The following is a 24,779-nucleotide window of genomic DNA, read 5'->3' as shown; positions in this document are numbered from 1 at the left end:
ATTCTGCAAATTTTAGTTATTAAAAAAACGTCGAAAACTGTTAGAAATTAACATCTGCCATACTGCTACTTTACACCTACTAAGAAACGTACTACATTATCAGGTAAATTGTTGAAGTTTATTACACAAAATAAACCTTAGTATGCTCAAAATTACATGACCTTCTATACTAACAATAAGATAAGCCAAGTCATAAAAATAACTTTTAAGTAGGTAAGCCATCAGGAACTTGTACGTTTTGTTACTGCGGAAAAAATATTTCTTCACCGATTTTAGCAAAATTATTATAAGTACACACTACAGCAACAGGAGGTAACTGAACTATCTTCCACTTACATTTTGGTGGACCATACTCCCGAGAAATTGGAGGTTTTAATTCAGTTAGTTTTGTCAGTATTCAGACGTCTCCAAAGTGTTAGAATGTTTGGTACCCAAAATGTTTTCCGTTTGACTCTCAACAATATCTGTTCCCTTTTTGTCACCACTCCATATAACGAAGTTGTGAAATTCTACAATTACTGAAATATTCTGCGACAATCTGACAAATCTAAACCCCGATTTTGATGTCTCATACTTCGGAAACCAAAGGTCCAAACAGGAATATACTTTACATGCGTACTTTGCAAGTAAGATCTATTTCTTTGCCAAGTTTGGTTAAAATAAAGCATTATAATTTAATGGTATCGGTGAAGGGGCTATTGACCAGTGGCCCCGATGCGAATAAGCAGGCATTTTGAACCTATTTCACATCACAACCCCTGCCCCTTATCAAAGCTTCCTGCCAACGATCCTTTAAGTACTTTAATTTGTAATAGGCTTTTTGATTATTTATAGTTACTTATCGCTTACAGTTATATGTGTGTAAGGTTATGTAGAGAATAACAAGGGATCCCAAATGAAACCAATTCCTTTCAACTGAACCACACATTACCGAACTAGTGGAATCACACCAGCGTCAGTTCACATTTGTCTTCACTTTGAGTCCATGTAATGGAGGTTCCTGTCACCACAGCATGGCGCGTCGTCAACTTGCGGATCGAAAAGGTCTCTAGATACAGTGGTTAGATGCGAATATATTGAATAAGCAATGGCGGACAAAGGGTGGTCCTCCAGCTCGGGAGTTCGATGTAAGGCTAACAACTTCATTCTGTAAAAAATTTTACTTCTTCAGAAACATCCACAGAAGCCTCGGACCAGGATTGATAACTTGGCACAACCTCAAAGGAAAATGGACAAGAGATTTGGAACATGGAATAGAAGAAATCTTTATAGGGCAGATATGTGAAAATCTGTAACAACTAAGTTAGAAAAATATATGATGGATCTAGTAGGATAGGAGAAATATAGAAAGTTCGATGAGAACACTCATTCGAGGGAAGAAAATAGAAATCAACTAGGAACAGGGTTTCTCGTTGACAAATAATATCAGCAATTAAACTTTTTTTAGACATTCTTTTATTATTCTTAAGGGTCGGTGGTGTGATATTATTGTTCTAAATTTACATGGTTCAACAGAAAATAAAAATGACGATATACAACACAGATCTTACGAAAAAATATAATTGATACATGAGCAACTCCTGCAATACCATATGAAAATTCTGTTAGATTTCAATGCGAAGTAGGACGAGAGGATATTTTAAACCGATTATAGGGAACGAAAATTTGCGTAAGGGAAGTAATGACAATGGCATTAGACTCGCGAACTTTGTAACATTCAGAAACGTTATCGTGAAGAGTATAAAATTCCCACATCGCGAGTTCATAAATACATCTGCACCTCACCAGATGGAAAAATAAGTAATGAAAGTTATAACGTTTTAGTAGATTGAAGATGACAGTCTAGCACAAACTATTTCGGTCGTTTAGAGCAGCTGACTGACCCTGATCACTACCTGGTAGTAGCGATAAATAATAAGAGGGATTATCGGTTGTTCAATATTTAAAAACGGTGAGGTTTACTTTAAAGAAATTGGGGGAGAACCAGGTGCAATCAACGTTTCCCAGTATGTACATTATAGTTATTTTAGGCACTGCCTCATTATTTGGGTTGAGCTCCTTCGTAGCAAAGCGTTCGCGCCTTTGGCATGGGAGACCCGGGTTCAATTCCCGGCGGGAGCTCACGTGGTTCGGATTCCATGTTAATCAGTAGGTCCCATCTCATATAGCCTCGCTGCTTAAACGGGCGTTAAACTCCAAATCAACTCAACTCATTATCTGGGATATGATTACTTAAAGACATGATTAGTCATCGATCATAATTTTGCTAACTATACCCTGGCCAGCGAACGATGATTTCTGACAGCTCAGCTCGCGAGGACAACTGAGGAGTGCAGTGTTGCCATGCGCGCAAGAGGAGAATCATCTGCTTTCTCGTTGAGGGCGAGAAGGGGTGAGTGAAAGTTTGGCAATGTGCGGTGGTTACCATGGAAACGCGACAGGTTGTGAACCTAAGGTTGGTTGACCTGCTGTCTTCTGCTCGCTCGCCATGGCCTTATGCAAAGCTGTCAGAAATCATCGTTCACCGGCCAGGGTATAATTAACAGCATTAAAACTTTATTTATTATTATTTAATAAATATACAAGTCTAAAAACCATTCAGTTTTGAAGATACAGTTACAATCACATTCGTGCTGACTACTTTTAACTACTGATAAATACGAGAACTTGCAATAACGTAGGAGACTTACATATTTAATGAAAAAATAATTACCAAAAACAATAAAAACGTTAAAAAATCTTCAAATTCCGTGAGGATTTCTCATTTCCACTTTATCAGCACATTCTACAATAGGATAATGTCACCACACATACGTACGTTTTCAATCCATAAAAAGAATACACGGTGAAGTTTTATGAAGAAACACATATAATGAGTAACTGTCTACTCTCAAAATATTGTTATTCAGTATCAATGATTCCTAGTTAAACGTTAAGTAAATGAATTATACAGAAACATTCACATATTTTTTTTTTTTTTCAATTTTGTAATTCTGTGAATTGTCAGCCTTTCCTGGCAACTATAAAACCAAAAGAAACATACAAAAATCAAACAGCAAGGAAAAGAACCATTAGATTGTGAAACTTTGCACAGATCTATACTATTTGTTTCCCATGTGTAGTGAAAGTTATTTTTATATTTATACAGAAGTCGTAAATAAAGCAACTGCGTTTTTCTTTCTATTTCACAAGATAATATGTGGTGTTCTCCGCTGTATACGCGTCAAGTACTCAGAATTCCATCGCTCTAAAATAGCAATACGTTTGTTCTGTTCACCCAAAAATATTTTCTATACGGTTGGATGGTTATCAAAATTATACTGATATCTTCACCAAACGACGCTGGAAAAGCTTATGGTACAGCTTTCATTCATGGCGAAATTGATGTATGTAAATGGTTATTACTTTCCCGAGAAATAGTCGACCATTCTTCACATAGTACAGCAGTCAGTTGATCAGCGATGATTAAATATGCGCCGGATATTTTGCTCTAAAACTGACAACAAATGTTAAGTTCATCCTGGTATTCAAAGTAGTGCTATTAAACTTCGAGTAATTCATTCTTGGAATATACAAGATATTTCGGAACAATCATTCAGGTAACGAATAATTATTCGAATATTGAAAATGAACATCCGAATAATAGCAAACTACGAATACTGGATATTCGATTAATTTTGACAGCACTAATTCATGGTGCCTTTGAACAGATCTACGTGTACAAGATGCAAGTACGTTACCTAAACTGCTCACATACCTTCTAACAGTAATTTGTTCTTTGAGAGTAATAACAGAAGCCACGAAACACCATGCCAAAGCCGCTGCCATGTTTAACGGTAGAAAGTGAAGAGTCTGAAGTTTACAAGTGCCTAACCTGTCCCGCTATGAAAACCAAGAATTTTTATTATGGTAATATATCATTCACTTCCAATTGTTGGTGGTAAATTATCTATGTTTCTGCCATCCATATATACTTCGCGCCACCAGGCTGGAGGCAGTGGGTTTTGAAAGTGCAGCCGTTTTTTTCTTTTTCTATTGTTTTCTTTTGTTGATTCCAATGATTATCCATCGAGTCTAAGGAAGATTGTAATGACAGGATGATGAAAGTTGGCGGAAACGAGAGAACACCATGTGTCCACCACAAAGCCTATTTCGCGGAAGATGGGATAGAACTAGGGATCCCACGATCCAGAGGAAAGTACTCAACTACATTCACCGCGGCTTCTGCATCCAAATTGCCCATGTTTCGTTTATGTAGATCTCGCCACACTGTGATCATAGAAATAGGTCGATCCATCCAAATGCTGGTTTTGAGTTCTGCCTAGTCTCTATGGTTCATGTGAGACACTTCCTCATTTTAAAGAACCCTTTTTCCTAGGCTTGGTTTCTGTCCACTATTCTCTTATCTGATGATGTCCTGTTATGAGTTCTATATGCTATCATCTTCGACACGGTTGTACCACGCATGTAAACACACTTACAGTCTTTGACACACCCACAACATGCTCCCTCACAAAGAACGTACAAAAATGAAAGCTTTAGTGTCTCATCATTATTCATGAGAGACAAGTAATAAAAGTGAACGATGAAAGAACTGGTGGAAAAAGGATGTATGATGAAATTGGAGAATTCTTGGTCATTCACAAATTCTCTTCCTGGGATCGAACCAGAGATTTCTCGTATCAGAGGCGAGTGGATTACTTCTTTCTGTATAATTACAACTGATTTTCTGAGTTAAGGAACTTCACGTTAATCGTTGCAGAAACAAAACAACCCATTAACTTCTAACTTGTGCAAATTCAATCAAACCCTGATTGGTATTATCTGTTTATTCGTGGAGAATCGAAGTATTAAATTTTAATGCATGTAGACAATAAGACAATCAGATTTCAGCTTCTTATATACACGTTAATCGATAAGAACGTTAATTATACTACGAATGTTAAAAAATAAACTGAAACATCGTAAAAGAATAGGAAGGAATGATCAGTAAGTACAAAAACAATGTTTTCAGGCATGAATGGAAGACGAAAAAGATGCAGCACTTTCACTGCCATTAACGCAACTGCAAAAATACTGAAAATGTTGTCTCAGTGAACAGTACACAATTAGCAGGATAAAATACATCACTCATGACAATATCCCAATATCATCTATATGCACCTTACTCCAAACTCAGAATCCATAGTCAATACAATCGTGTGCTTCCCTAACACCGACGATTATCAGTAGGTCTTAACCCTTTCAGGAGTTCTACTTTTTTGGGAATATTTTAGACTTTTACTCTAACAATTACTGTTTCCTTACTATTTATCGTAGGATCATGTTTCATATCCCGCTTCTTTCACGATAGAGCATACTTTTCAAAGGTACCACTCGCCTGTCCGTATTATACACCAGAAACGGGAATTTTTTCGAAAAAAAAAAAAAAAAAAATTTTTTGCACCCCTGTGCCCTAGACCTGGATTTACGTAGGGATCTGACTTCTTTTTTTTAAATACGTAGTTATGTACACAATACGTATGCAAAATTTCAATCTTGTTTGTATCTTGGAAACTAAGGTCGTGAGAAATTACTGGAAGTCTGAAGGTGACCAATTTATTATTTTATATATATATATATATATATATATATATATAAATTTACGCGTCATTACTATCTGACCTGGAGACATAGTTCAAACGCCATTTTCTTCAGTATAACGAGCACTTTCCAACGGTACTACTCACATGTAGGAATCATACACCTAAACCGGAAAAATCGGGAAAACCCGGATTATTTTCTGAAAAAATCACCCCCTCGGGCTCGGTCCCGGGTTCACGTAGGGATCTCAAAAATAATTAAGTAATACTCAAAGGTGCACCCAATCCGTATGCAAACTTTCAATCTGATATCTTGAAAACTAAAGGAGTGAACAATTTTTTAAATTTGCCATCAGAAAAAAGACACACTCCTCCGACCCCACTTGGCGCCGCCAAATTGACCATCCGGTACAAAATGCATCTAGGGTTATCTTTGGTCCATCCTTGACTTGACCAATATATTAAAAAAAAGAAAGAAAACTGCTTAAATACCTGTTATAGACCCTAAATAAGCAAAGACAATACTACGCCATGGTAACAGAAGGTACCATAAATCTTAAAAAGGCTAAGAACACAAAACCGTAACAGGCTTCAAGCAACGTTAGATTAGCTATTATAAATTGTGTGCAGAATTCAATTTATACGCAGTGAGACCTTACTACGGTGATCACCAAAAATTTATCAAAATTGGTCATCTAGAGAGACGGTACAGGTCTGCTCGGACCCCGGCCTACAAAATACATATCACTCCGAGCCCGGGCCGGGCTCGGGTCGTAAATTTTCAAATACACAACCATATTTCTCGGGCCTTTTCTGGTGTAACTTTGCAAATATACTGTACGATAGTTATTGGGCTGTTCTTACTGGAGAACTTTTAAAGCATAATTGCAAAATTAAACCTCTAACTAATGTAAATAAAATACAATTTTGCGTTAATTATCAAGTTTCTGTAATTCGGCCTAATCTGATTATCACACGAGCTCGAGCCGGACTTAGGCCTAAATGCTAAAACATATTTCGGACACGGGTTTGACTTCATATTATAAATTCACGGGTTGGGCCCGGGCAAAAAATTCCGGTTCGTGCAGACGTCTAAGAGACAGTCAGAGTTCGTAATGGGAGTTAAATGAGTTACTAACGATTTTCACGATCTGAGAAGGAAAAAAAACCAACAAAAAACTGTAACTAAATTACATTGGATTTATCTTTACATTTTGAGATGAAATTGAAGATGAATGTAGCATACTGAAATAAGTGGCAAATAGATCAATTACAATTATCATAACATGTATACCACTAATTAATTCGAATAGATACCATATTGCATTGCCTTCCCTCCCGGGAGAGAATTAACATTTGAACGCATTACGGCACTCCAGATTCCACTTTAACCCTTTTATGCTTTTCAGTAACTTTAGTTACCATGGCGTAGCATCGTCTTTGACCGCTTATTTAGGTTGTATAACACGGATCTAAGCCATTTTTTTTCTTCTTTTCATTGGTCAAGTCAAGAATGGATCAAAGAACATTCCAGATACATTATGGAACCAGATGGTCAACTTACCGGCGCCAAGTGGGGGCGGAGGGGCATGGCAAATTTTCTTTTTTGAGGCAAATTTCAAAAATTTCACGCCTTCAGTTTTAAGTAGTATCAGACAAAGTTTGTAATGGATTGTGAGTACCTTTGGGTATTTCCCGATTTTTTTTTTTTTTTTTTTTTTTGAGATCCTTACGTGAAACCGGACCCAGGCCCGAGGGGCGCAAATGCTCCGAGAGGGTGATTTTCAGAAAAATCCCGGGTTTCGATTTTTCCGATTCAGGTGTATGATTCGGACATGTGAGTGATACCGCTGGAAAGGGCTCGTTATATTTAAGAAAATGGCGTTTGAACCATAACTCCAGGTCAAATAGTAATGATTGATGCAGTACACAAAAATTTCTCTCGACCTTAGTTTTCAAGATACAAGACTAAAATTTTGCACACGTATTATGTACACTCATGTCCAGAATTATTGTCGCGTGTCTATAGTTGTAGAAATATAATTTTGTAACGAATTCGCCCGGTATTTCTCATAATGTTAGTAGGTGTATAATCGGCAAAGACATGTATGTGACAAATTTCGTATCAAAAGAGCAGTAAATAAGAACAATAAAACGAAAAAAAAAACTTCCTTGTCCATTTAGCAACATTTTGTTTTACTCCTTCTAATTTTCGTATTTATAATTCTTTTCCTATGAAATTTACCACAAATATAAATTTCCCGATTGTACACATAGTACCAGTATTGAAAGTACCCTGCAAAATCATTATCAAATTATATTCATACAAGACGACAATTATAGATATGCGATAATCATTTTGGACACGGTTGTACATAACGTTTTAAAAAAATTCAGATCCCTACGTGAACCCAGACTCGGGCCAGAGGGGCGTAATTTTTTTTTTCCGAAAAATATCCAGATTTTTACCGGTTTTCCTATTTCTGGTGTATAATACGGACAAGCGAGTAGTACCCTTAGAATGTATGTTCTACCCTTTAAAAAAAAGAAAAAAAACAAGGTATGAACTGTTGTGATGTGATATGCTGAGACAAGATTTGATTTCAGATTTCCTTCTTCTGAGGTTACGTCAAGGATCGTGTGTTTACGACTCGAATGAATAACATCCCAGAGTTACGAGGTATCATGGATTCGGGTTCGTAACTCTGGGATGTTATTCATTCAAGTCGTAAACCCACGATCCTTGACGTAACTTCAGAAGAAGGAAATCTGAAATCAAATCTTGTCTCAGCATACCACACCACTGATTGCCTGTCGTGCTGAACTGTCGTCATTTTAATTTATACGACCGAGGAGCTGCGGTAGTGTACGAACGGATAACTTTAAGTAATGAAAACAAAAACAAAACTATGGCCCTTAATTTGATGTTACAATTATTTCACAATTCACCGTACTTCGCTTACAGTAATTGAAATTAGACTTGAAGGGAACATACGATATATTTTCAAATTTCGATCTTCCTATCACTTTCTCGTTCTTCCACCGTTACTCGGTGCAGTGACATGTAGACGGAAGTTAAAATCTATGGCTTTCCACGTCTATGAAACATTATTTGCTTACTGTTAGTTCAGTATGAGTTACCTGCTTTATTTTCTAGCAGACGAATAATTGTTGCTATTACGTCAAAAATGCAATTATAAAATACTATTTACTTTCTATTTCAGTATTACAATTCCTTAACACCACAGCTGTTCACAGATGAATTAGTTCCATTCTACTACTTTAAAATACTATAAAGATAACCAAGAAAGTTCTGTCATTTTTTGTGGAGGTCTATGTTCAATTAGCCGTCACACTATGAGCTGAATGTGGATGGAGGACATGTGAATATTGTTGTTGGTAAAATCCAACATACTACCTGGTTGTGGCGATTCAGTCACACCATGACCGTAAGTAAGGACAGAGTGAACATGGGACCTCCACAGAGATGCATAAGGGCATGTATGCTGTACGAGTTCAAACTAGGGTCAAACGCCGCTGCAGCGGGGCAAAGTTATACCAGACTTTTGCTGAGTGTGCACTAAGTCGACAGTGCAGCGCTGGTCTAACAAGTTTAACTTGTGGGGTCTGACAGATCCCAGAGATAATTAAAATGCCTTGTGGTATTATAAGTTAGCATCAAATCTTCGTTTCTCTATCTTACGTAATTTTAATCTTGTGTAAACAACAATTTCCGAGATTTCTGTTATTTGGTATCAGTACTCCAAGTTTCCATACCTAGGGTCTCTCAGACCACAACAAGAAATAATTCTTTATTTGTAATTCTATATGAACGTTGTTAGATAAATGCATTTTGTCATAGAGAGTTTTTAAAGGTATTTCATAAATTGCATTGCTGAATTAACTTCATTTCAGATCACAATATTCCATCAAATGAAAACTCATCTATCTACTTGACCGTAAAGAGAACTCATTATACCTGTTTTGTCATTTTCTCTGTGTAGCCCTTTTGCTGTAAGTTGCCGAGATTACGAACGTATTTTTGAACCTTCATCCTAATAATAAACCTTCTTTATTCATAATTTCAATAGGATAGAGGAAGTGCTCTACTTCGTGGCAAGTTGGTGTTACATTATTACGTGTGAGTGTAATTTGGTATAGTTTCAAAATATGCCCACTACCCAGTAAAAGTAAGTTCAAGAAAAAGGAACACTGAAGTCCACAAACTAGTAACTTCAGAAAAGTTTTGTCACAGTGGCTTGCAGAAGGAGTCTTATCTTCTGAGGAAAGTCCTTAAGATAGTCATGAGGAGAGGGATGCAAAAGAATACTTGGAAAACGCAAAGGATATGTGATACGTAAGAAATAGTTCCAAGTGAAATCGAATTTTCTAATGGCAACGAAACTTATCTTCGGATTCAGAAGCCGATGCATCACGTATTTTAAACGGAAGAGACGGTACAGCATAATTTTCTACTCCCAAACCTATTACTCAGACTCGTCAATACAATGTGCTTCAAACACAAACGGACCAGCACGCGGCCTTAAAAAAAAACTACAGGACGCATGGGAGTATTTTATTACACAAGATGTTTGATGAAATTTTCTATTGCACAAATCTTGAAGGGACAAGCATAGTTTCATGAAAAAGGGAAAAACTGGTACAATGTTACTAATTCGGAACCAAATGAAATACGTGAATCCTGTACATCTTACAATAAAAATTCCGAACATTTTTGTTGTCAAAGTGAGTGTAGATATGTCAAAATATCATTAGTACTAATAGCAGATAATGCCCTTATGTTGTAGTGATCGAAACATGCCATTATAACTACTTCCACTGAGATAACCGGATGGGGTCTACTAGACATCAATGTAAAAGTGTAAAATTTTTTGAACATGAGTTCTAAGGTTAAGGACGGTGACGAAACACTTAAAGACGCACCATGAGCCGGAAGACCAACACATGTACAAAATGAAGATGTTTAGGAAGCAACTGAGGCGAACAGTGGCCAGACATGTGAGGAACTGGCTGTGTTTCTTTGCTGTCTCATCTGAGGAAAGACCCATTTCTGGACAGGGTGTTGACATGTGATGAGAAGCGGGTTCTGTACGAAGCTCCACGGCGTTATCATCATTGGTTAGCATCCCATTAACCGGTTTCAAACAGCCGAAACCAGCACTGCACCAGAAGGTCGTCCTGTGTGTTTCGTGGACTGCTCGTGGCATCATGAACTGCTACCAGCTCGTCAGAGCATCAATGCAACTGTGTAGTCAGCAGTTGAGCCGTGTTCAACAAAAAATCAAAACTCTGGAGCCAGCACTTCTGAATCGCAAAGGGGTCCTCCTGTTACAGGACAAGTGGCTAGGATGACCAGGGATGGGAAATACTCCTGCATCCGCCATACTCCTCGGACACTGCACCGTCCAATTATTACTGATTCCATTCATTGGACAATCATCTTAGAGGACGCCAGTTCAAATCCTTAGTAGAGGTGCAAAAAGTACTTGATACCTTCTTCGCTTCATGGCCCACCAAGTTCTACCACGATGGAATCCATGGCCTTCTAGGACGTTGTAGAAGGTCGTCGATGCTGAGGGGGACTATTTCTGATCTTCCAGATACGTCTTAGGTGGCATATCGATGTTCGAAAGTGGTGAGTGAAAAAACGACACAGAACTTTCTTGATTACCTTTATAGTTACTTTTACGTCATACGCATTACGAAGAAGCTCTTTTCAAAATGTCAATAAAAAAATTATATTTTGCAGTATTTTTTGTCAACTAGTAATTATAGCGATAAAAGCAAACAAATCATCAAAAAAAAAAAAAAAGTTTGACAGACCCATATTGTAAAGACAATTTTCAGAAAGTCAATCAAGAAGGATGAGGGGAAAAAATTGGGAAACTTATAGCTATACATAGCTCAGGCACGTAGCCAGGATTTCGTAATAGGGGGGGTCCGAGACATGAAATACTGTGGTTATCACACCAGAGTTCGATTATTCTAAACTATTTTACTGGTAACATATATTGGTTCGTTTAGTCAGGATTTCGTGATGGGGGGGGGGAGTTTGATATGAAATATTGTGGTTATGACACCAGGGGCTTGATCAATTTAAACTATTTTACTAGCAACATATATTGGTATGTTAAGATTTTAAAATTAGGACATGTTAGCAAGGGCGCCGATTTCCCTGTAAATTTGGGGGGTCCATTCAGATACAGAAGGCATATATGAGGATTTTAAGACAAACTGCATTCAAATTATGCCAATATATTGTATATTCATAAATATAACAAAGGGGCCCACATGACCTTTGGGGGGCCGGGCTCCCTCGGCCCCCCAGGATCGGCGCCCATGCATGTTAGTAATTATTTTAGTAACAAACTATGAAGAAATCTCGAATAAAAGAATATTTAATTTTTTTTTTTTAATTTTACAATAACTACGTTCCTTCTTCTGTTCATCCAAATGTAACAATTTTCCTTTCATCATGACCTCAACTATTAAAAAAAAAAAAAAAAAAGTACTATCCAATAATGTCTTGTAAAATATTTATAATATCTGCGTTCCTTTCTCTGTTGAATCAAATGTTAACAGGACTTGCTTTCCACACAACTTTTTTGTTTTATTTTTCCGTCAACTACTGTCTGTTCCAAATGACAAGTTAAAGGAGCAGTAGAAAATTGTTTTTAAAATAACATGTTTGATACTACAGGGAAGCAATGATAAAAAATTATTTTTATTTTTAGCTTTATTTTTATCTTTATTTTCAACGCTGATTCTTCCTATTTCTTGTTTCTTTTTGTTTCATCCCTCCTTATTTTTTTATTTCGGTCCCGAAGGGGGGGATCCGGACCCCCCGGACCCACCCCTTGGCTACGTGCCTGCATAGCTGGTCTCTATATTTACTTTTGAAAGTGTGTTTTGTATGAATAGCAACAGAAAAGTTTAGATAAAGCAGTTTATTTCGTGGGATTTAATTAATCTATAAATTAAAATGCTAGGTTTATGGCCAATTCTTTTGACAATGATATCTCGGAAACTATAAGCTCTAGAAAGATCTGTCTTTTTTACTAATCGATTGCGAATTTTGTGTAATTATTCAGTTCTAATTGAATATTAAAAAAAATAAAGTTATTTCTTTATTATATTTTTTGGGATGCAGTGGAAGTATTGAGATTTTAATTAAAATGCTAGGTTTATATGTGCTGTGTTATGCGAAAACGAACTAAGCGCAACTTTCATACTTTTAAGAAAATTACGAACAAAGGTTGATGTCCGACATTAATGTAGCAGTAATTATTATTATTATTATTATTTTAAAGAGAGAGATGTTAGTTTTCTACTCATTTTGAATGTGAAAAACATTCTAGTGCGGGTATCAGGAACTAAGCATTACGAGGATTTTCAAATTTTGGCGATTAGTTCATTTTTGGATAACACGGTATATATGTTTGTGGCCAATTCTTTTGATATCTCCGAAACCACAAGCTCTACAAAGATGCCGTTTTCACTGATCGATTGTCCAATTCTAACTGAATATTTAAAGAAAACATGGCCGTTATTTCTTTGTTACATCTTTAGGGGAACACTGGGAAGTGCTGAAATTTTAAAAAGAAGCCTCCTATCTTTATCTTACGAGTTATACATTCCAACACTACGTAATTGTATATAGGGGTTCTAACATTTCTCAGACTTTTATGGCCAAATTATAACGAAAATCTAAGCAGAGTCATTTCCCCAGTCTAGTGATGGATCTTTATTGTTTGGAGTATTCTGCCCAATGAACACCATATATCACCGACGTATTAAGCGTGTACATAATGTATTTTCTTATTACATACCGCGTGCATATAAGAGAGAAAACACTGACCATACATAAATTAAAAATTCCAACCGGAAGTAGGCTTAAATCTTGCAAACGGTGCGATATTGAAAAAAAAAATAATTGAAAAACCCTCCCCTTTATGGTATCCCTTGCCGATTTTCATCAAGACGTTTCTTCATTTCTCTGTAAAGGGACAGTACAGATGTTGTGAGGAATGACAAGGAGGTTCATGCTCATATATAAACGATGCGCTGCATAGAGAGCACAGGTTCAGCTAGTTGGAATTTTAAACAGCATATCCTACGAGTTATACATTCCAACACCACATATTTGTATACAGGCGTTTGTTTCATGGTTAAATGATAATGAAAAACGAAGCATAACCATTTCCCCAGTCTAGGATGAATCTTTATTGTTTTATCCAATGAACATCATATATCATTGCCATAATTAATTGTGTGTGTAATTTATTTGCTTATTACATACCGCACGCAAGAAGAAAAACACTGATCATACATGAATCAGAAACTCCAACAGGAAGTTCGCAAGATTTGAGCCTACCCTGACATATACTGAAAAAGATCTCCCCTTTATGATATTCCTTGCCGATTTTTATCTAGACATCCTTCACTTATGTTATAAAGGGACATGTACCAATGTACGAGGACTGACAAGAAGATTCATGCTTATATGTGAATGACGCGCTTTATCGAGAGCGCAAGTTCGGCTAGTTCTTCCATTAAAACCTGAAGTATCATCCGTTATATATATCAGTTTCAGGAATTGCATAATATAGACAGATTCTTAACACATCTTTAGATCACTGAAACATCAGCAGTGTTGCCAAAAAGGTGTTAATTTATGAAAACTACGATTTCTCTAGATCCCACTTACAGAGGCCTCATCCGGTTGGTTATCGATGGAAAATTCTTTTTTCTGCTCCATAGTGTCCAAGCTACTCTAACTAAACTGAAAATTAACGACAGAACATCCACATGTCTGAGTTATGAGTCAATATACGTGTTTCGCAAAAAAAAAAAAAAAAATAATAAAAATAAAAAAAAAATCACCTTCGGTTACATTAGGCAACACTGTGTGGTTTCCAGTGTACTTCAATCGTTGCCTCCTAGTTTAAAAATATATGCATGAACAAAACTTCATTTTGGTATAAGCATTATTTAGGTCGCTTCAGGTTCAAAAGTTCTGCTATCCCAAACTCCGGGTTGCATTGTATATTGGACACCCAGCCTTTGCGTTAAAAACAGAAATTTATTTTTCAACATTATTATACATGTATACTGCTCACTCTCGCTTTGGTACTACATGCAACTTAAAGGTAAAATCTGACTAAAGTAAGCAGTATTATTATCAGGGATGTCTCTGGCTAGGGGACTAAAATTTTATGTAAAAAAAAAAAAAGGAAATAGAAGAAAGCTGAAGTACTTACATCGAAGAAGTAAAGAAAGGAAGAACAAGTGAATGAAAGTAGATACAGGAACAAACTAGTTGTGGGAATACTTTGAAGTTCGCAAGTAAAGTTATAGTATCATGAAGATAGTCCAGCAAAGAAACAAAGTTGCAATGAAAAATGTAAAATAATACTACAATGTAGAACTGGGAATTGGAAAGTAAAATTAAACAAAGACACGGAACTATACAATAAACGTAAAGGGACCCCGACATTCTCTATATTGAAACTTTTAAATATGTAGCAAGTAACTGTCCAGCGTGGAAGAATATAATTATACTGGTAGAGGTAGAAACTAACCCGCTAACTCAAGTAGCTTCCCATTTAGTTCACACTTTTGACGGAAATTTAGTTGGGGCATGGAAGCATTGGTTGTTCTAGTCGTCCCCCTCACTTTTTAACATATATCATTCCCTTCATCAAGCAGATAATATAACACAGATTAGTATTAACAAGTGTGTTTCGGTCAGATATTATTTAATTAATTATACAGTTGCCCCAAAAATCCCATGCTATGTATCTCTGAACGAATGAACCAATCTGTAGTTTTCTGCTGCCCCAGAATGGTACCTTTTCTACATCATATAAAATTACACACACACTGGTCCATTTAATCCATAAGTTATTGATAAAAAATAATTTACTGATAAATAAACCTAGGTATCCATTAGAAGAGTATCAGAACTGTCAGATTGGCACAAGACTACATACTTTGTAACAGGGTTGGCACAAACCGTGGTTTTTATTGAATACAAAGTTTTTTGGTTTAAACTTTTTTGTTTAAACCATTTTTTTTGTTGTTTTTTTAAATAATTTGCTCTATGTATTTATATCACATATGAGCAGAAATAAGTTTGTTTCGCCTTGGTGTTATTATACAACAACCAGGTTATGCTGGACGGGGTCATATAAGCTTAAAGCGGAATCCAAACCGCTTCTCGGCTTACATCCGAGAGAAATTGTCCTCCACATGAATTCGAAACCGGGACTAATCGACTGAAATAGTGTGACGTCACATCCTTCTCGTTGCCATGGTGATCGCGGTTTTATTTTCAAAACAACATGGTCTAAGAACCTAAGTACATAGCGAAAACAGTGTCGTATTAACTTCTTGTTTCCAAACATTAGATGAAAAGGAAAACTTGTAATGTAAAAAAGATTTCCAGTGAATGAAACTACGAAAAGATAGGAAAAGCAAGCAATTTGGTAAATAATATAATAAAATATGGCAAGCGTTGAAAGTGAAATGTTTCCTTTGATACCGTAGATTTTGTGTATTTATCTATACATTTGGAAGTTACATTAAGTGTCAAAATACTTAACTTGTTTATTATCGGATATTAAGCTCAAATAATTCTGGAAAATCTTTATTTAGTACAGTACCATCAGTATCATACATTACATTCCATGTGTGTAGGGCTACAGAATTAGTATTTAAAACTTAACCGATCAAAAATCGGTCCAGACTGAAAATTCTCAGCACGCATATGGCTACAAGCCTAGTGTCCTGTTTTGTTTCGATTATTTATTTTGTAGCCACTGTAACTATGTACTCATATTTTAAATTGTGGGAGTAAGAAATCTGAATGCGCCAATATAATTAACATTATTTTCAAAGTAGAAAGTGATTTTTCCTTGTAGACAAATCGTATTTTGTTCTAGTTTCATTGTGCCGACATCCTGTCAGTCTCTACCTTAGTTTCTACATTGCGTATAATTGCTTTTGTTCATTATGGATTACGTAGTAATGACGCTAGCGTGTCTAATGCAATTTCTATTTTATCATGTTACGTAGAAATGTGGTCTCTGTAGAAGATTCCTTAGATGTTACTTCATGAATTACTGAATTTCACTCGTAAATTTTCTAAATAGTGACCCCATATTCTTAATCTGTACTATTTCTTCAAAATATTACACAATTGTCTAATTAACAGTCTGTGATTATTAACAGCAGACTTAACAGTATTCCTTTCGATTCATGTATTTGTTTAGAAAAAAAAACATGGCGATTACCATGGTAACGAGAAGGAAATGACGACATCACTATTTCAGTCTATTGGCCACAAATACGATACGTCTGCCGACGCACTCAGGAAGGACTCCTGATAAAAATACGTTGTACTGATCTTTACATAGGTCTACTTGTTAATATAATTGTCAAGAATCATTTAAGAAGGACAAAAAGATAAACAGTTGCACAAGTGAAACCATTATACAGAATTATATATGGACAATTTCAAAATACTGCAAGTACAGAAGAACTAAGTTAGTCCAATTTAAAGTGAATAAACGTACGAATTAATTGAGTCCACTTTGGCTCTGACCCATTTACAAATAAATAGATACCAAAGATACTTCTGATTTCCATAAATGTCTCTCGCGGGGTTTGTATGGACCCCCCCCCCCCCAAAAAAAAAGAACGGCATTTCTATGTATTTTATCAACAATAAACATTATTAAAACGAAACAATATTTAGAATTTTCCTTTGATTGCAATTGCATAACAACAATAACAAACTATAAAAAGAACTTTCAAAAGAAACATTCATGAACTTATATAAAAAAAGTTGCTTTTGTAGTATAATCTTTTTGAGTAATGAATGGGGAATTTAGCTCTGAATATAATACGAATAATATACGGGAGTGAAACGTGATAACCCACAAATGTGTGTTCATTACGATTTTACGAACACTTACACTTGGACGAACATTTTTCGTTTTTTTTTTTTTTTTTTTTGTTTAAATATTAAAAAAAAAAACAGCTGGCTTAAACCACCCTGGTTTAAACCAGCCAACCCTGCTTTGTAACTAAACGGTATCTCTAAATTTTGCAAACCACATTTCACAGAAAGACTGCAGTATTTTTTTCTGAAAAAAAAATATATATATATAAAAAAAATAAAACCTTCCTGATCAAAATATAGCATAACGAGGTTAACAGCTGTTAAAGAATCAAAACAATTTGGAATACAATAATTATCTCCCATAAATATGGAAAAATATATACAAGAATATATTATCATTATAAGTATTTTTCATATATCTAAAATCAATACAAGCATATTCTTACGTTAATATGATCAATCTACAATTAATACTGATTAATCTGTCAAGTTATCTTGTATCAAATTGTTTTAAGTACAAATGATGAACTTAAAATTGTATCATTTGATCTTTTCACTTAAATTTTCTCTCAACTGATATTTACTTTAAGATCTGCTCTGTATATTCCCTAACATTAGAAAAATATATAATTTCGTAATGAACCTAACTGCTATTGAAAGTTATAAACAAAGATTATTTTACACTGTAAACAGAGGGCATTTGCTCACCACCGGCAGTCCCTAATCCATACCTGCCCCTTATACTACAGATGTTTCGCTATACTTAAATGGATCTCAACCCTAAGAGCGTTTTATACTGACTGAGGTACAGACAAGAGCAAATTTATTAATATATAAATTTCACTTAATAACTTTTTAAAGGCTCCTCAATAAAACCTGAAAATAGTAAACAGTGTCACCATTACTTATTTTATTTATTTAATTGAATATAGCATGTAACTAACCATGCGTATTAGACTATTCTTTATGTACAGTGAATGATTGATGCATATATACGCTTGAATAAGCTTGAGTACTGACAATGACATTGCCCCCTAATTATTATTTACGATCTTCGTTTACAATATACTTTTCTACTGAAACGAAAGCATTTCTTAATCCACATTGTCCTTTGTAGAGTATATTAAATAATCATATACAATAATAAATACAAAGAAATATACAGAAACTTTTTTTAATTACAATTTTGGTTATTCTCCTATATTTTTTTTTATATATTCTCTAAACGTACCATAATTCTCTCAAGTTTGTATTAAGTATTATATCGAACTAGTTCAATGTGCAATAAGGAGCGAAGAAAGTAACCATTTCTATATAACTTCCGTAATGATAGCATTGACATTTACCCAAGCTTACGAGTACTGCGGGAAGCTTTATCCACCTAGCGGCTCTATCAGGATGCAACGGAACACGGGATGCATCTGACACGTACAAAGATAGCTCTCGCGTTCAGTGGAGTGCTAGACTATTATCTCTAATTGAAACAAAACATAAACAGAATTTTCATTGATAAATCGGTTAGAATTAAGAAAGCACTATAAAACATACAGTAAATATGGCGGAATACATGCAAGCGTTTCCAACCAACTTGTTGCTATTCATCGATTTTTTCACGACTTTTCACAGGTCGTCGGCTTACCATGTCTGGTCCTATGTCCTTCATGATGAGCATCCGTAAGATACACACAATTCTTCACTACACACAATTTCTCCTGTACAACAATGTGAAGCACTAAAAACATAACAAAAAAATAATATTGTAAAAAAAAGGCGAGCGCAACACTGAATATATCCGTTTCACACCATCTTTCCCCACACGCAACAATCTCCACTGGCAAGACAAAGAAACACAGGCCGGGAGACATCCATTCCCACTGCTAGGGGAAGCTGGCTGCGTCAGACATGTGGCGGGAAAAACGTGACTCACGCCTGTCAGCATCTGCGCCTGCGCACAGGTTAACACTCGGACACTGAACGCACATTTACCCCGACGGGAAATCATACAATACAATACAGTACAGTACAGGAGGTGTAGAGCAGAACGAAACAATTGTGCGGATCAAGAAAACTTACATCTCAAAACCTGCAAGTTACCTCAAAAACAGACGTATCACATTAAAAAGCATCAACCGAATTAAAGACATTGTGAAAACTAATCGTTCTACTATTGATTACAATCTCGTGAAAAATCTGGGAAATAATGAAACAATCAAGATTTATGGTTCAGCTTATACAATGCCTTCACAAGATCTATTTTAACATCCGAGAGATAAGATTTGATAAATAACCTATTACAACAGATAATAGGAATATGCTCAATGAAATTTGGTGGAGCAGGCCTTGCAGTTTTGTAATTAAAAGGTCATCAGCTTGATACACAATTCCTTGGCTAATTAGACAAAAACTGAGAATGTACATTACAAAATGTGTATTTCGCTTCAGCTCAGATTATGTATCAGAATGCTCCCGGAAACAGGCTCTTTAATATTCGGACAGTACCTGTACTACTAGAACCATAGTCCCCCCCCCCCAAAAAAAGTAGAACTTCCAGTATACTATTTTGGTAATCGTTTGTCAATTTTAACAACTTTCAACCTTACACGTACAATAGGCAAGTCGTATGATAGCCAGAAATGAAGTGTCCACAACTGAAATAAAACTACAGTTCCGTGAAAAATTAAGTACTTACTATTCGAATTTTCTCGGCAAATATTTTGACTGGATTTTCTTCTTCAAAAAATACCAAGTACTCTTAAGCCAGAACTACTGAATCTGATCCGATTTGATCCTCCCACTCTCTAATCTCTGTTTAACTTAGCATCTCCCCATGCTCATTTCACATCTCACTACAGTAGCGTATAATTAAAAAATAAATAAATAAATAACAGGCCAGCAAAGCACGCGGGGAAAGTCAAAAAGGGTCCATTTAAGTTCCGAAGATTAACTTTAAGTAATACTATGAAACATCAATAGTGGATTTTTAATAGCCTAACATTATAAATATTGTTCTGTAGTTTAATATTTTTCAGGTTAGCGTTGAGAAAGCCATTTAATTTACTGCGAACACACTATATAGAGACTGGAATAAAACAAAATGAATTTGACAATATTTAATAATTTTCACCTGGGAGTAGAGATGCAAAACACTGCTATTTCGGGATATTTTTTTTCATAAAAAGCAGGCTTTTTAAAAGGGAAAACTACAATTAAGAAAATGAGTTTACAATATCTAGTACTATTAAGTTCTGCGACAAGGTCCTAAAGTTCAGTATGGGGTTGGCTGTCTTAATTAGCTTTCGAAGTGATATTGCAGTTGTTGCCTACAAGTGTATCTATGCAACCATCGTATCGCAAATTTTCTTTTCGTTACTTAACAATTTTCTCAAACACCTGGAAGTTATATATCTGCCTTGCTGGTTGCCTAAATTCAATGACAGGTAAGAAAAAAGTACAAGAAAGAAAGAAATTTTGAAATAAATTTGTTGACTGCGTTTTAAAGTTCTCTCTCCAACTAATTTTTGGGTGGCTTCAATAATGTTTCGTTAGAAAAAAATTGTGTTCACCACCGAAGAATGGCACACGTCCAGTCCGGATTTAAATTATCTTGACTACAAGATCTGGTCCTATTTGGAGAAGGTGTATGCTCAACGTTACATGACTGTGAACCACTTGAAATCTCCTATAGTGAAAGAGGTGGATGACAGACATAATGTGGTCCGTGCTGCTATTGATAATTGATCCCGTCTCTACAAGGCTGTGTCCAGTAGGGATGGTCAAAAAGTTCCGGTTCCGAGAGGAAACGGTTCATGGAGATCCGGTTCAGAACCAGTTCCAGACCTGGATTCGAAAACCCGGTTCCAGACCCGGATCTTAGGAAATCGGTTCCAGAACTGGGCCCGAAAACCCGCTTTCGGAACCGGATTCGTTCAGAACCGAAAACCGGTTCCACCAGGAACCGGTTACGGCCATTCCTAGTGTCCAGGCACAGGCACGTCATTTAAATAACTGATGTACCCATTGATCTTGTCACAAACTTTTATATATTACATTACACACTTCCTTCTTTCCCTATTTCGTTTCATTTTTATGGTCTGCCTAACTTGAAATCTTTTGACCAGAATATGTAGTTATAATGAAGTTTTAGTTCATGCATATAAAATTATTGCTCCACAAAATTTACTACATTTTCAGAACAATTTCTGCTAATACTTTTTTTTCTAAAACATTTTTGACATTGAAGGTTAATCTAACAACTCCATAAACAATTCGCTGGACCTAGAAAAGCCACTGCGTCTACCAATTCACTCTTTCTGTCGTATCGAATTACCGATTTTCTTTGATTCTTTAATGTCAAGATTTTTTCTTCAGAATGTAGTAATGTTCAGTGTTGCCACGAGACGAGACGACTTCAGGTTGTCTCGTCCCGGATATCCTCTCGTCTCGAATGGTTCTCTCTCATTTCGTGGCAACACAAACAGCTGAGGTCCACAAAACGAGCTTTTATGCCACAAGGTTAAAATTACAACTTTTAATCAAGTTTGGTTTTGTTAACTTCGCACAACACACAACAAGACTACAATCTTCCAACGACTGCTGTTTCGACTAAAGCAGTAATGAATTACTACGGCAGGAATATTTGTCAATACAGTCGGTGGTCCAAAAGCAAGTCTTCCCTACTCATTCTGAAATCAATTTTGCTGTAACAGGAATTTTATACATAGATATCCCCATCAGCCCCCGGAATGAAATTTTCTGAAACACCGATCTCGATTAATGCTTTAACATTCTACTTGAATCAGGAGCACTATCACAAAATAAACTTGAACCGATCGGAAAATGGAAATGGAAGCTGTGTTTGTAAGAATAATTTTAAAAAATAGCTTTATGTATTCCCAGTTCTTTGTACGATAGTCCTCATTTGAAATAATAAACGCTGTTACAAATTTCGAAGGAAAATAATTTATTGCAAGTTAATATATTTTTTAACAAATTCAAAAAATGTGATTGCATTTTCGAGACACAAGTAGTATGTCTCGTCTCGTGTCTCGCCTCAAAGGGTTCTATCTCATGTCGTCTCGTGGCAACACTAGTAATGTTTTGTCGTGTTACAATGAGAAAACCAAGGTGAAATCTTAGTGTAATCTCATTACCAAAATTGAAATATTTTGAAAAACCATGTTAAAAACTTTTTCTTGAGCCCTTGGAGATCTACCTGAGTGTAAATGTTACTTTCTTGCTTGGTAATAATAAGATCAAGCTAAACATCATCACAAAATATGCAATTTGTGTGGAACATAAGCAAATTGTGACTCGATGGAACATCTAAAGTCAAACAATTTTTCTATTTTGTATAAATTTTACGTGTCTTCATGAACGCTCAAAGAAAGGGGGAGAGTCCTTTTGACGTTATCGCGAGGGGGCCCATGTATTCTTAGTTACGCTGCTATCTCACTACTTAATTAAATAATGAAATCGAGTCTGATTATTCGACAATATAATAGTGATTAGTATCCTGGCTTCACAAACGGGAGAAACTGAGTGGACAGCCGTCCCGACTCGTTTTCATTTGCTCAGTTCCATTACGGGAATGTTGAAATAAAATCTTTTAGTTTAACGTCCCACGATTATGCCTGTTAGGCTAAGGAAAACTATAATTATGTCAAGCGAATTGAAAGGTGAGGGGGAATTAGTGCAATAAGAAAGTGGAAGGAAAAGAGACTACTCAGAGAAAATCCACAGATACGATGTTCAGAGATTTAGGATTCAGATTTCTGGGCTTCCAGCATCTATGACAATGTTAGTCCGTCACATATGAGGGTTGACGTCCCTCAGCGATCACACTATCAGAGAAGGAATGAAGGCGGCCTGTGACCTGTATGTTAGGTACCATCGTGGCATTTGCCTGGTGTAGATGAAAACCCAGGAAAACCACCTGGTTGGCCTGAAAAAGCTTTTACACTTTTTCAACAGTGTCCTCACCGGAAATCGAACCCAGGACCGCTCGTACCAAAGGTAAGAGCGATTTCGACTACGCTACGCGTGGCAACGGACATCATGATGTCCACCACAAACTTACTTGGTCGGGGATCGAACCAGGAACCCCACGCACCAGAAGCGTTCTACCGCTGAGCCACCGTGCCCCCCGGGAATGTTGAATTTACACATTTAAATATAGATGCCTCCCGTCTTTCTTTCTCTTTCTTAATTTTCGTTATTAATGACTTCAGCGGAAATCAGTCTAACAAGCTGTATCCAGACCTCGGTTACATAAATGTGATAAAACAAAGAAGAAACTTAGAAGACCGATTTTAAAATCTCCATGTTAATTATTAAGAGGTGTGAACTCAACTCAAGTACATCCATTATAAACATGGCACTGACAAATTGGTCAGAAGCTGTATCTGGGACTTTGTCCGACAAATATGTACATAAACATTATAATTATCAGTAATTGTATCCTCATTCATAACCGAAGCTATTCTAAAATCCTGTTAATCTTTCTTTTATTTTTAATCACTTTTCTTATCACAAATTTATGTTATTTCCGTTTACAATAAGAGGAAAAAAGTACAAGGTCTATATGATATTACAACAGATTTTTCTCAATAACAGTTTAACGCAAGGAAATGTGCAAAAGGATCTTTAAAAAATGCGACTGTGCTGTTCAGAAAGTATTAAAAACTTAAAATAACTGGGTTACAAAGTATGTCTCATTTCATGTTTGGTAGTCCACCCCACCTCTAAAGTGCTTTAGACAAACTGTTTCTCAAGGTAATTAAACTGATATGGTTTCTCCTCAGTCATCGATTGCTTTTATTCACTAGTAGTTGAATTTTCGCTGCTACTGAAACAACGTTTTCAGCCAACAACACACGAGATTGGCTTTACGTTGTGAAATGTTGATTGATATTCTTCCACACTATGGAGTTTCAATATTGAAAACCAAAAGAGGTAGAGCGATAGAGGTGAAGGTGAAACCTATGAAGAATGGACACTTCAATTCTTCTGATATATATTTATTCTTTTTCTTGAGATAGTAATCACACAATTCACATCTCACATTTGTAAATCAACCCAACAAAATTTTTTCTTCTTTCGCAATTCAAATTTTGGGGCAGAAACAATTTGTAATTGTAATCACCATATTAGATTCGCTATTTTAAATTTTGTAATTTTGACATCAGATTCTGCATCAGCTGTTCTATCCTTCCCCCCGCCCTTGCATCAGTTGTTCTAACGTATGTTTTCCTCTCCATTAAATAACTGTTTTC

General features: G+C 36.0%; 1 protein-coding gene across 7 annotated transcripts in view; it reads right to left on the bottom strand.

Annotated features, from left to right (window-relative positions):
• pum (pumilio) overlaps positions 1 to 24,779 on the bottom strand; it is a 344,999-nt gene that overhangs the window by 258,906 nt on the left and 61,314 nt on the right. Inside the window, exon 1 of one of the 7 annotated variants that reach the window (XM_081769611.1) lies at positions 19,148 to 19,392. The exons of the other annotated variants lie outside the window; for them this stretch is intronic. Coding sequence (XP_081625737.1) covers positions 19,148 to 19,180 — 33 coding nt within the window. The 5' untranslated portion in view covers positions 19,181 to 19,392. Of the gene's footprint in view, positions 1 to 19,147; positions 19,393 to 24,779 lie in introns of those variants that run through there. 7 annotated transcript variants of the gene reach the window in all.

Source organism: Thermobia domestica, chromosome 8 (genome assembly GCF_964235325.1).
Source record: "Thermobia domestica chromosome 8, izTheDome1.hap1.1, whole genome shotgun sequence".
In the NCBI taxonomy this organism is placed as follows: Eukaryota; Metazoa; Arthropoda; class Insecta; order Zygentoma; family Lepismatidae; genus Thermobia; species Thermobia domestica.
Note: the sequence above shows the minus strand (reverse complement) of the source record. Positions and strands in the feature narration are given on the sequence as shown.